Here is a 13860-nt window from a genome sequence, read left to right as displayed (position 1 = left end):
AGTATGTCAGACCACATTGTTGTTTTGTAGTGTACTTGAGTATGTCAGACCACAATGTTGTTGTCTTGTAGTGCACTAGAGTATGTCAGACCACAATGTTGTGTTGTAGGCACTTGAGTATGTTAGACCACAATGTTGTTGTCTTGTTTGAGTATGTCGGACAACAATGTTGTTTTGTAGGCACTTGAGTATGTCAGACCACAATGTTTTTGTTTTGTAGGCACTTGAGTATGTCAGACCACAATGTTGTTGTCTTGTAGTGCACTAGTGTATGTCAGACCACAATGTTGTTTTGTAGGCAGTTGAGTATGTCGGACCACAATGTTGTTTTGTAGTGTACTTGAGTATGTCAGACCATAATGTTGTTGTCTTGTAGTGCACTAGAGTATGTCCGACCACAATGTTGTGTTGTAGGCACTTGAGTATGTCAGACCACAATGTTGTTGTCTTGTTTGAGTATGTCGGACAACAATGTTGTTTTGTAGTGTACTTGAGTATGTCAGACCACAATGTTGTTGTCTTGTAGTGCACTAGAGTATGTCAGACCACAATGTTGTGTTGTAGGCACTTGAGTATGTCAGACCACAATGTTGTTGTCTTGTTTGAGTATGTGGGACAACAATGTTGTTTTGTAGGCACTTGAGTATGTCAGACCACAATGTTTTTGTTTTGTAGGCACTTGAGTATGTCAGACCACAATGTTGTTGTCTTGTAGTGCACTAGAGTATGTCAGACCACAATGCTGTTTTGTAGGCACTTGAGTATGTCGGACCACAATGTTGTTTTGTAGTGTACTTGAGTATGTCAGACCACAATGTTGTTGTCTTGTAGTGCACTAGAGTATGTCAGACCACAATGTTGTGTTGTAGGCACTTGAGTATGTCAGACCACAATGTTGTTGTCTTGTTTGAGTATGTCGGACAACAATGTTGTTTTGTAGGCACTTGAGTATGTCAGACCACAATGTTTTTGTTTTGTAGGCACTTGAGTATGTCAGACCACAATGTTGTTTTGTAAGCACTTGAGTATGTCAGACCACAATGTTTCTGTCTTGTAGGCACATGAGTATGTCAGACCACAATGTTGTTGTTTTGTAGTGAACTTGAGTATGTCAGACCACAATGTTGTTGTTTTGTAGTGCACTCGAGTATGTCAGACCACAATGTTGTTTTGTAGTGCACTTGAGTATGTCAGACCACAATGTAGTTGTTTTGTATTGCACTCGAGTATGTCAGACAACAATGTTGTTTTGTAGTGCACTCGAGTATGTCAGACCACCATGTTGTTGTCCTGTAGGCACTTCAGTATGTCAGACCACAATGTTGTTATTTTGGTGTGCACTCGAGTATGTCAGACAACAATGTTGTTTTGCAGGCACTTGAGTATGTCAGACCACAATGTTTCTGTCTTGTAGGCACTTGAGTATATCAGACCACAATGTGGTCTGATATACGCGGCATGGCGTAGTGGGTAGAGCAACCGTGCCAGAAACCTGAGGGTTGCAGGTTCGCTCCCCGCCTCTTACCATCCTTAAAATTGCTGCCGTTGTGTCCTTGGGCGGGACACTTCACCCTTTGCCCCCGGTGCCACTCACACCGGTGAATTGAATGATGAATGATAGGTGGTGGTCGGAGGGGCCGTTGGCGCAAATTGCAGCCACGCTTCCGTCAGTCTACCCCAGGGCAGCTGTGGCTATGAAAGTAGCTTACCACCACCAGGTGTGAATGAATGATGGGTTCTACATGTAAAGCGACTTTGGGTACTTAGAAAAGCGCTATATAAATCCCAGTTATTATTAATGTTGTTGTCTTGTAGTGAACTTGAGTATGTCAGACCACAATGTTGTTTTGTAGTGTACTAGAGAATGTCAGACCACAATGTTGTTGTTTTGTAGTGCACTCGAGTATGTCAGACCACAATTTTGTTATTTTGTAGTGCACTCGAGTATGTCAGACAACAATGTTGTTTTGTAGTGCAATTGAGTATATCAGACCACAATGTTGTTGTTTAAAAATGTAGTTAAATATACCAGACCGCAATGTTGTTGTTTAATGATGCAGTCAGGTATATCAGACCACATTGTTGTTGTTTTACGGGTGTAAAGAACTGCCAGCACAAATAGACTAGAAGCAGTGTGTGTTCATCTTTAATCACCAACACTAAAAAGTGAAGAAACGAGCAGATGGCGCTCAGATCTCATCTCGGCATCAAAGTCTGGAGTTCTTGTTGTTTGCGGAAAGTGTCGGGCACTTGTCGGGCTTAAAAACAGCAGCCGTCCTCAGAGGAATATTTGATCTCAGCAGCTGCCGGTCTAAACCGAGTCCGTTTCTTCTGCAGGTACGAGAGTACGAGGAGGAGATCAACTGCCTGAAGGAGCGGCTGGTGATGTCCCACAAGAAGCTGGAGGATTACGAGCGTCGGCTCCTCACTCAGGAGCAGCAGACCAACAAGATCCTCCTGCAGTACCAGAGCCGACTGGATGACAGTGAAAGGAGGCTGCGGCAACAGCAAGTGGAGAAAGACTCCCAAATTAAAGGAATAATTAGCAGGTAAACGCAGGCTGTTGTTGGGACAGACGCAGGTCTTTGCCACCGGTGGGCGCTGTCGAGTCCGTAGCTAGTTGCCTGGAGGACATGATTGACGTGCCCCTGCAGGGGAGACATGAGTGAATGTGTGCCCAAAGACAAAAGTATTGGGACGGTCAGGTCGTGAAAGGTCAAGGATTCTGGGAGGGCTCAAAGGTCTTCTAGATCTCGTCCAAACCTCTCCAAGCGAATGAGCTTGTTCTTCCAAACTCATCCAAGCATGCCTTTTATGGGAAGGGAAGAGTTCACAACGTGTTGGAGTGTCCATACAGAGTGGACATGAAGTCTCGGGAGATATTAAAGCACTAATGATTGTCACACACACACGCTAGGTGTGGTGAGATTATCCTCTGCATTTGACCCATCACCCTCACCCCCTGGGAGGTGAGGGGAGCAGTGAGCAGCAGCGGGTGGCTGCGCCCGGGAATCGTGATTGGCAATGACGCTGCAGACGTGGAGTGATTGGCAAATGAAAGACCAGACTCGCACGCTTTGGTTCGGTTTTGGTCGTTTGATTATTTTTTTTCTCTCATCCGAGGGACAGCGGCGTGTCTCTGATTACCCGTTTAGCTCTTCCTGCCAGGAAAATCAAATCACGCCAGGCGTCGTCTGCGGAGACGAGGCCCGGCGTCCTATTGTGTGACCACGTAATGGAGTGCGTGGCTTTCAGCTGGTATTGATCCGGCGTAATATGAAGCGGTTCGAGTGGAATATTGATCAGGTCTCAGTTTGTACTCGCTTGTGTTGGCATTGCGTTTGACTATGTGAGACCCACAGTGTTGTTGTCTTATGTTGTCTAAGGAAGCACTGGAATGTACCAGGAACAGCGTTACCAGGCCACAACGTTGTTGTTTCAGGGTGCGTTCAACTGTATGAGACCACAACGTTGTTGTTTCATGGTGCGTTCAAGTGTATGAGACCTCAACGTTGTTGTTTCATGGTGCGTTCAAGTGTATGAGACCTCAACGTTATTGTTTCATGGTGCGTTCGAGTATATCAGACCACAAAGTTGTTATTTCATGGTGCGTTCAAGTATATCAGACCACAACGTTGTTGTTTCATGGTGTGTTCAAGTATGTTAAACCACACCGTTGTTGTTTCATGGTGCGTTCAAGTGTATGAGACCACAACGTTGTTGTCTCATGGTGCATTCAAGTATATCAGACCACAACGTTGTTGTTTCATGATGCGTTCAAGTATATCAAACCACAAAGTTGTTGTTCTCACGGTACGTTCAAGTATATCAGACCATAACGTTGTTGTTTCATGGTAGATTCTAGTACATCAGACCAAAGCCTTTTTGTTTTACGGTGCGTTCAAGTGTATTAAACCACAACGTTGTTGTTTCATGGTGCGTTCAAGTGTATGAGACCACAACGTTGTTGTTTCATGGTGCGCTCGAGTATATCAGACTACGACGTTGTTGTTTCATGGTGCGTTCGAGTATATAAGACCACGACGTTGTTTGTTTCATGGTGTGTTCAAATATATCAGACCACAACGTTGTTGTTTCATGGTGCGTTCGAGTATATAAGACCACGACGTTGTTTGTTTCATGGCGTGTTCAAATATATCAGACCACAACATTGTTGTTTTATGGTTCGTTCAAGTGTATGAGACCTCAACGTTGTTGTTTCATGGTGCGTTCAAGTGTATGAGACCTCAACGTTGTTGTTTTATGGTGCGTTTGAGTATATCAGACCACAAAGTTGTTATTTCATGGTGCGTTCAAGTATATCAGACCACAACGTTGTTGTTTCATGGTGTGTTCAAGTATGTTAAACCACACCGTTGTTGTTTCATGGTGCGTTCAAGTGTATGAGACCACAACGTTGTTGTCTCATGGTGCATTCAAGTATATCAGACCACAACGTTGTTGTTTCATGATGCGTTCAAGTATATCAAACCACAAAGTTGTTGTTCTCACGGTACGTTCAAGTATATCAGACCATAACGTTGTTGTTTCATGGTAGATTCTAGTACATCAGACCAAAGCATTTTTGTTTTACGGTGCGTTCAAGTGTATTAAACCACAACGTTGTTGTTTCATGGTGCGTTCAAGTGTATGAGACCACAACGTTGTTGTTTCACGGTGCGCTCAAGTATATCAGACTACAACGTTGTTGTTTCATGGTGCGTTCGAGTATATAAGACCACGACGTTGTTTGTTTCATGGTGTGTTCAAATATATCAGACCACAACGTTGTTGTTTCATGGTGCGTTCGAGTATATAAGACCACGACGTTGTTTGTTTCATGGCGTGTTCAAATATATCAGTTAATGTTAGGTAGATCAGACCACAATGTTGGTGTTTCATGGTGCATGTGAATATATGAGACCACAACGTTGTTTTGTTTTGGTGCATTCGAGTAGGAGACCACAATGTTGTTGTTTAATTTTGCATTAGAGTATATCAGACCACAGCATTGTTTTTTCATGGTGCATTTGAGTACAACAGTACATAATGTTGTTGTTTTGTTGTGCTCTTAAGTATATCAGACCACAAGGTTGTTGTTTCATGGTGCATTCAAGTATATCAGACCACAACGTTGTTGTTTTGATGGTGTGCAGAAGTATATCAGACCATAGTGTTGTTGTTTCATGGTGCATTAGAGTATATCAGAACATAATGTTAGGTAGATCAGACCACAATGTTGGTGTTTCATGGTGCATGTGAATATATCAGACCACAACGTTGTTGTTTCCTGGTGCATTTGAGTACAACAGTACATAATGTTGTTGTTTTGTTGTGCTCTTAAGTATATCAGACCACAAAGTTGTTGTTTCATGGTGCGTTCGAGTATATAAGACCACGACGTTGTTTGTTTCATGGTGTGTTCAAATATATCAGACCACAACGTTGTTGTTTCATGGTGCGTTCGAGTATATAAGACCACGACGTTGTTTGTTTCATGGCGTGTTCAAATATATCAGTTAATGTTAGGTAGATCAGACCACAATGTTGGTGTTTCATGGTGCATGTGAATATATGAGACCACAACGTTGTTTTGTTTTGGTGCATTCGAGTAGGAGACCACAATGTTGTTGTTTAATTTTGCATTAGAGTATATCAGACCACAGCGTTGTTTTTTCATGGTGCATTTGAGTACAACAGTACATAATGTTGTTGTTTTGTTGTGCTCTTAAGTATATCAGACCACAAGGTTGTTGTTTCATGGTGCATTCAAGTATATCAGACCACAACGTTGTTGTTTTGATGGTGTGCAGAAGTATATCAGACCATAGTGTTGTTGTTTCATGGTGCATTAGAGTATATCAGAACATAATGTTAGGTAGATCAGACCACAATGTTGGTGTTTCATGGTGCATGTGAATATATCAGACCACAACGTTGTTGTTTCCTGGTGCATTTGAGTACAACAGTACATAATGTTGTTGTTTTGTTGTGCTCTTAAGTATATCAGACCACAAAGTTGTTGTTTCATGGTGCGTTCGAGTATATAAGACCACGACGTTGTTTGTTTCATGGTGTGTTCAAATATATTAGACCACAACGTTGTTGTTTCATGGTGCGTTCGAGTATATAAGACCACGACGTTGTTTGTTTCATGGCGTGTTCAAATATATCAGACCACAACGTTGTTGTTTTATGGTGTGTTCAAGTATATTAAACCACACCGTTGTTGTTTCATGGTGCGTTCATGTGTATGAGACCTCAACGTTGTTGTTTCATGGTGCGTTCGAGTATATCAGACCACAAAGTTGTTATTTCATGGTGCGTTCAAGTATATCAGACCACAACGTTGTTGTTTCATGGTGTGTTCAAGTATGTTAAACCACACCGTTGTTGTTTCATGGTGCGTTCAAGTGTATGAGACCTCAACGTTGTTGTTTCATAGTGCGTTCGAGTATATCAGACCACAAAGTTGTTATTTCATGGTGCGTTCAAGTACATCAGACCACAACGTTGTTGTTTCATGGTGCGTTCAAGTATATCAGACCACAACATTGTTGTTTCATGGTGTGTTCAAGTACATCAGACCACAACGTTGTTGTTTCATGGTGTATTCAAGTATATTAAACCACAACATTGTTGTTTCATGGTGCATTCAAGTGTACGACACCACAACGTTGTTGTTTCATGGTGCGCTCAAGTATATCTGCCCACAATGTTGTTGTTCCATGGTGCGTTGGAGTATATCAGACCACAACCTTGTTGTTTCATGATGCGTTCGAGTATATCAGACCACAACGTTGTTGTTTCATAGTGCGTTCAAGTATATGAGACCACAACGTTGTTGTTTCATGGTGCCTTCAAGTATATCAGACCACAACATTGTTGTTTCATGGTGTGTTCAAGTATATTAAACCACAACGTTATTGTTTCATGGTGTGGTCAAGTATGTCAGACCGCAACGTTGTTGTTTCATGGTGTGTTTGAGTGTATCAGATCACAATGTTGTTGTTAATGGTGCGTTCGAATACATCAGACCACAACGTTGTTGTTTCATGGTGCGTTCAAGTATATCAGACCACAGCGTTGTTGTTTTATGGTGCACTCGAATGTATCAGACCACAACGTTGTTGTTTCATGGTGCGCTCTACTACATCGGACCACAACATTTTTGTTTCACGGTGTGTTCAAGTGTATTAAATCACAACGTTGTTGATTCATGGTGCGTTCCAGCATATGGGACCACAGTGTGGTTGTTTTGTTGTGCTCTCAAGTAGATCAGACCACATCGATGTTTTTCATGGTGCATTCGAGTTTAACAGTACTCAATATTGTTTCTTCATGGCGCATTTGAGGATATCAGACCACAACGTTGTTGTTTTATTGTGCATTCGAGTACAATAGAACATAATGTTGTTGTTTTGTTGTGCTCTTAAGTAGATCAGACCACAACATTATTGTTTTATCGTGCATTAGAGTAAATCAGACCACAACGTTGTTGTTTCATGGTACATAAGAGTATATCAGACCACAATGTTGTTGTTTCATTGTGTATTCAAGTACAACAGTGCAAAATGTTGTTTTGTTGTGCTCTTAAGTAGATCAGACCACAACGTTGATGTTTTATCGTGCATTAGAGTAAATCAGACCACAACGTTGCTGTTTCATGGTACATAAGAGTATATCAGACCACAATGTTGTTGTTTCATTGTGTATTCGCGTACAACAGTACATAATGTTGTTGTTTTGTTGTGCTCTTAAGTAGATCAGATGTTGTTTCTTGGTGCATTCAATTATAACAGAACACAAATGTGTTGTTTTATGGCATGTTCAACCATATCACACCACAACATTGTTGTTTTATGGCACGTATAACTACATCACACCACAAGGTTGTTGTTTTATGGCGCGTTCAAGTATATCACACTGCAACATTGTAGTTTCATGGTGCATTCGAGTATATCGAACCACAATTTTGTTGTTTTGTTGTGCTCTCAAGTAGATCAGACCACAGTGTTGTCGTTTCATGGTGCGTGTCAATATATCGGTGCATATTTTGGTGCATTTGAGTATGAGACCACAATGTTGTTGTTTCATTGTACGTTCGAGTATATCAGACTAAAACACTGTTGTTTCATTGTGCATTAGAGTATATCAGAACATAATGTTAGGTAGATCAGACTTCAATGTTGGTGTTTCATGGTGCGTGTAAATATATTGGACCACAGCGTTGTTTTGTTTTGGTGTATTCTAGTATAGGAGACCACAATGTTGTTGTTTCATTTTGCATTAGAGTATATCAGACCACAGCGTTGTTTTTTCATGGTGCATTTGAGTACAACAGTACATAATGTTGTTGTTTTGTTGTGCTCTTAAGTACAGTATATCAGACCACAAGGTTGTTGTTTCATAATGCATTCAAGTATGTCAGACCACAACGTTGTTGTTTTGATGGTGTGCAGAAGTATATCAGACCACAGTGTTGTTGTTTCATTGTGCATTAGAGGATATCAGAACATAATGTTAGATAGATCAGACCACAATGTTGGTGTTTCATGGTGCGTGTGAATATATCGGACCACAACGTTGTTTTATTTTGGTGCATTTGAGTATGAGACCACAATGTTGTTGTTTCATTGTACGTTCGACTATATCAGACCACAAGGTTGTTGTTTCATGGCGCATTTGAGTATCTCGAACCACAATGTTGTTGTTTTGTTGTGCTCTCAAGTAGATCAGACCACAGTGTTGTCGTTTCATGGTACATGTCAATATATCGGAGCTAAACGTTGTTTTATTTTGGTGCATTCGAGTATGAGACCACAATGTTGTTGTTTCGTTGTACGTTTGAGTATATCAGACCACAGCGTTGTTGTTTCATTGTGTATTTGAGTACAATAGTACATAATGTTGTTGTTTTGTTGTGCTCTTAAGTATATCAAACCACAATGTTGTTGTTTCATTGTACATTCGAGTATATCAGACCACAAAGTTGTTGTTTCATTGTACGTTCGAGTATTTCGGACCGCAACGTTGTTGTTTCATTGTGCATCAGAGTATATCAGAACATAATGTTAGGTAGATCAGACCACAATGTTGGTGTTTCATGGTGCATGTGAATATATGAGACCACAACGTTGTTTTGTTTTGGTGCATTCGAGTAGGAGACCACAATGTTGTTGTTTAATTTTGCATTAGAGTATATCAGACCACAGCGTTGTTTTTTCATGGTGCATTTGAGTACAACAGTACATAATGTTGTTGTTTTGTTGTGCTCTTAAGTATATCAGACCACAAGGTTGTTGTTTCATGGTGCATTCAAGTATATCAGACCACAACGTTGTTGTTTTGATGGTGTGCAGAAGTATATCAGACCATAGTGTTGTTGTTTCATGGTGCATTAGAGTATATCAGAACATAATGTTAGGTAGATCAGACCACAATGTTGGTGTTTCATGGTGCATGTGAATATATCAGACCACAACGTTGTTGTTTCCTGGTGCATTTGAGTACAACAGTACATAATGTTGTTTTGTTGTGCTCTTAAGTATATCAGGCCACAAAGTTGTTGTTTCATGGCGCATTTGAGTATCTCGAACCACAATGTTGTTGTTTTGTTGTGCTCTCAAGTAGATCAGACCACAGTGTTGTCGTTTCATGGTGCATGTCAATATATCGGAGCTAAACGTTGTTTTGTTTTGGTGCATTCGAGTATGAGACCACAATGTTGTTGTTTCATTGTACGTTTGAGTATATCAGACCACAGCGTTGTTGTTTCATGGTGCATTTGAGTACAACAGTACATAATGTTGTTGTTTTGTTGTGCTCTTAAGTATATCGGACCACAATGTTGTTGTTTCATTGTACATTTGAGTATATCAAACCACAAAGTTGCTGTTTCATTGTACGTTCGAGTATATCGGACCACAATGTTGTTGTTTCATTGTGCATCAGAGTATATCAGAACATAATGTTAGGTAGATCAGACCACAATGTTGGTGTTTCATGGTGCATGTGAATATATCGGACCACAACGTTGTTTTGTTTTGGTGCATTCGAGTACTAGAGTATATCAGACCACAATGTTGTTGTTTCATTGTACATTTGAGTATATCGGACCACAACGTTGTTGTTTCATTGTGCATCAGAGTATATCAAAACATAATGTTAGGTAGATCAGACCACAATGTTGGTGTTTCATGGTGCATGTGAATATATCGGACCACAACGTTGTTTTGTTTTGGTGCATTCGAGTACTAGAGTATATTAGACCACAATGTTGTTGTTTCATTGTACATTCGATTATATCAGACAACAAAGTTGTTGTTTCATTGTACGTTCGAGTATATCGGACCACAACGTTGTTGTTTCATTGTGCATCAGAGTATATCAGAACATAATGTTAGGTAGATCAGACCATAATGTTGCTGTTTCATGGTGCATGTGAATATATCGGACCACAACGTTGTGTTGTTTTGGTGCATTCGAGTAGGAGACCACAATGTTGTTGTTTCATTTTGCATCAGACCACAGCGTTGTTTTTTCATGGTGCATTTGAGTACAACAGTACATAATGTTGTTGTTTTGTTGTGCTCTTAAGTATATCAAAACCACAAGGTTGTTGTTTCATGGTGCATTCAAGTGTATCAGACCACAACGTTGTTGTTTTGATGGTGTGCAGAAGTATATCAGACCATAGTGTTGTTGTTTCATGGTGCATTAGAGTATATCAGAACATAATGTTAGGTACATCAGACCACAATGTTGGTGTTTCATGGTGCATGTGAATATATCGGACCACAACGTTGTTTTGTTTTGGTGCATTCGAGTACTAGAGTATATTAGACCACAATGTTGTTGTTTCATTGTACATTCGATTATATCAGACAACAAAGTTGTTGTTTCATTGTGCATCAGAGTATATCAGAACATAATGTTAGGTAGATCAGACCATAATGTTGCTGTTTCATGGTGCATGTGAATATATCGGACCACAACGTTGTTTTGTTTTGGTGCATTCGAGTAGGAGACCACAATGTTGTTGTTTCATTTTGCATCAGACCACAGCGTTGTTTTTTCATGGTGCATTTGAGTACAACAGTACATAATGTTGTTGTTTTGTTGTGCTCTTAAGTATATCAAAACCACAAGGTTGTTGTTTCATGGTGCATTCAAGTGTATCAGACCACAACGTTGTTGTTTTGATGGTGTGCAGAAGTATATCAGACCATAGTGTTGTTGTTTCATGGTGCATTAGAGTATATCAGAACATAATGTTAGGTACATCAGACCACAATGTGTGTGAATATATCGGACCACAACGTAGGTTTGTTTTGGTGCATTCGATTAGGAGACCACAATGTTGTTGTTTCATTGTACGTTCGAGTATATCAGACCACAACGTTGTTGTTTCATGGTGCATTTGAGTATATCAGACCACAACGTTGTTGTTTCATGGTGCATTTGAGTATATCAGACCACAACGTTGTCGTTTTGATGGTGTGCAGAAGTATATCAGACCACAGTAAAAACCCCTCTTGAGTATATGGCGCCTAAGTGTGATGGAACATCTTCTAATCCACTCCAGGAACAAAGACACGGAATGAAGACCAACCCATCCTGCTGCTGCTTTACGGGAAAGCGCCACCCGTATAGTCGGCCATTGTTAGAAGGCCATCATCACACCATCCTACTACTTCCTAGCAGCCATCACTCACTTTGTGAGCTTGCACAAGTTCGGGTGTGCCCTTTTTAACGAGACACGCCCGGACGTCTTTCCGACCTCCAGGCAAGGAAAGCGCTTCCACGTTTTTCAAACGGAGGCGCGTGTCGAGGACGCCGAGAGACATTGTCTGAGGAGACCACATAGCGCATTGTTCGCATGTGACGACGACTCTCCCACCTTTCATTTCTCCTAACCAGTTTTCCCTTTGATGTTCAATAGACCCGCAGCTCCGTGGTGATGAACTTCCATGTTGAGGCTCAGCGTTTTCCTTCGACCTCCCGAAGAAGCCTTAATTCCTTTTTGTTTCCTTGACGCTCGGTCGGAGTCGAGGAGGAGAGCCGACAAGCCAAAGTCAGTAGCGCAACTGCTTCAACTGTAGCACCCGTTCCTCCCGGCTGACGTCGATAAGGTTCCTGATGCGCCTCATGCACGAACAAATAAGGTTCAGTCATTTGCACACGTTCTAGTCGGAATTTAAAGGGGAACTGCACTTTATTTTGGAATCATAATCCTTCTGTAAGACAAGAACACATACACTGGATTGCCAAAAGTAAATGGGTTATACTTGTATAGCGCTTTTCTACTTTCAAGGTACTCAAAGAGGTTGGTAGAAGGTGGGGATCGAACCAGGAACCCTCAGGTTGCTGGCAAGGCCACTCTCCCGTCGTCCCCCGTAAAGTATTTGGCCACCTGTCTTGACTCACATATGAACTTGAAGTGCCATCCCATTCCTAACCCATAATGTTCAATATGATGCCTTTTGCAGCTATTACAGCTTCAACTCTTCTGGGAGGGCTGTCCACAAGGTTGCGGAGTGTGTTTATAGGTATTTTCCACCATTCTTCCAAAGTTACACGCTGATGTTGGTCGAGAAGGCCTGGCTCTCAGTCTCCGTTCTAATTCATTCTAAAGGTGTTTTATCGGGTTCACGTCAGGACTCTGTGCAGGCCAGTCAAGTTCATCCACACCAGACTCTGTCATCCACGTCTTTATGGACCTTGCTTTGTGCACTGGTGCACAGTCATGTTGGAAGAGGAAGGGGCCCGCTCCAAACTGTTCCCACAAGGTTGGGAGCATGATATTGTCCAAAATGTTTTGGTATCCTGGAGCATTCAAAGTTAGTTTCACTGGAACTAAGGGGCCAAGCCCAACTCCTGGAGCGGGCCCCTTCCTCTTCCAACATGACTGTGCACCAGTGCACAAAGCAAGGTCCATAAAGACATGGATGACAGAGTCTGGTGTGGATGAACTTGACTGGCCTGCACAGAGTCCTGACCTGAACCCGATAGAACACCTTCGGGATGAATTAGAACGGAGACTAACTTCTCAGCCAACATCAGTGTGTGACCTCACCAATGCGCTTTTGGAAGAATGGTGGAAAATTCCTATAAACACACTCCGCAACCTTGTGGACAGCCCTCCCAGAAGAGTTGAAGCTGTAATAGCTGCAAAAGGTGGACCCACATCATATTGAACCCTATGGGTTAGGAATGGGATGGCACTTCAAGTTCATATGTGAGTCAAGGCAGGTACTCTCATTAGCTTGGGGCGGTATTGCTCGGTTGGTAGAGTGGCCGTGCCAGCAACTTGAGGGTTCCAGGTTCGATCCCCACTTCCGCCATCCTAGTCACTGCCGTTGTGTCCTTGGGCAAGACACTTTACCCACCTGCTCCCAGTGCCACCCACACTGGTTTAAATGTAACTTAGATATTGGGTTTCACTATGTAAAGCGCTTTGAGTCACTAGAGAAAAAGCGCTATATAAATATAACTCACTTCACACTTCACTAGCTGTATTGTTAGCCACCTCTTTCTTGCCTTACTTTACGATTTAGAATGCATAAAAGAAATGCAACTTTCCAATAAAAAGTGCAGTTCCCCTTTAACACTCAAATTGTCTCTAAAATCAAATTCAAAATAAAGCGCCTAAACTTGAATTCAATGTGATTAAAGTCCAATATTGTAGCAACGCAGATATTGGTACGAATCCACCTTCCGCCATCTTAGTCACTGCCGTTGTGTCCTTGGGCAAGACACTTCACCCACCTTTCCTATTGTACATGTATTTATCCAAGGTAAGACAATTAAGGGCATATTTTCCTTTGCAATTATTTCTACACTGATTTTTCATGGATA

The 13860-nt window shown here is 41.5% G+C and overlaps 1 protein-coding gene across 10 annotated transcripts in view; it reads left to right on the top strand.

Moving 5' to 3' along the window:
• The window catches only part of syngap1b (synaptic Ras GTPase activating protein 1b), a 376646-nt gene that overhangs the window by 319798 nt on the left and 42988 nt on the right, over positions 1–13860 (top strand). For 9 of the 10 annotated variants that reach the window (XM_061983086.2, XM_061983083.2, XM_061983084.2 and 6 more), the window contains one exon: positions 2338–2549. In XM_061983086.2, the coding sequence (XP_061839070.1) occupies positions 2338–2549 (212 nt within the window). Of the gene's footprint in view, positions 1–2337; positions 2550–11587; positions 12348–13860 lie in introns of those variants that run through there. The other variant, XM_061983088.1, reaches the window with a different exon arrangement.

Source organism: Nerophis lumbriciformis, linkage group LG21 (genome assembly GCF_033978685.3).
Source record: "Nerophis lumbriciformis linkage group LG21, RoL_Nlum_v2.1, whole genome shotgun sequence".
Taxonomy (NCBI): domain Eukaryota; kingdom Metazoa; phylum Chordata; class Actinopteri; order Syngnathiformes; family Syngnathidae; genus Nerophis; species Nerophis lumbriciformis.
This window is presented reverse-complemented; position numbering and strand designations above follow the sequence as displayed.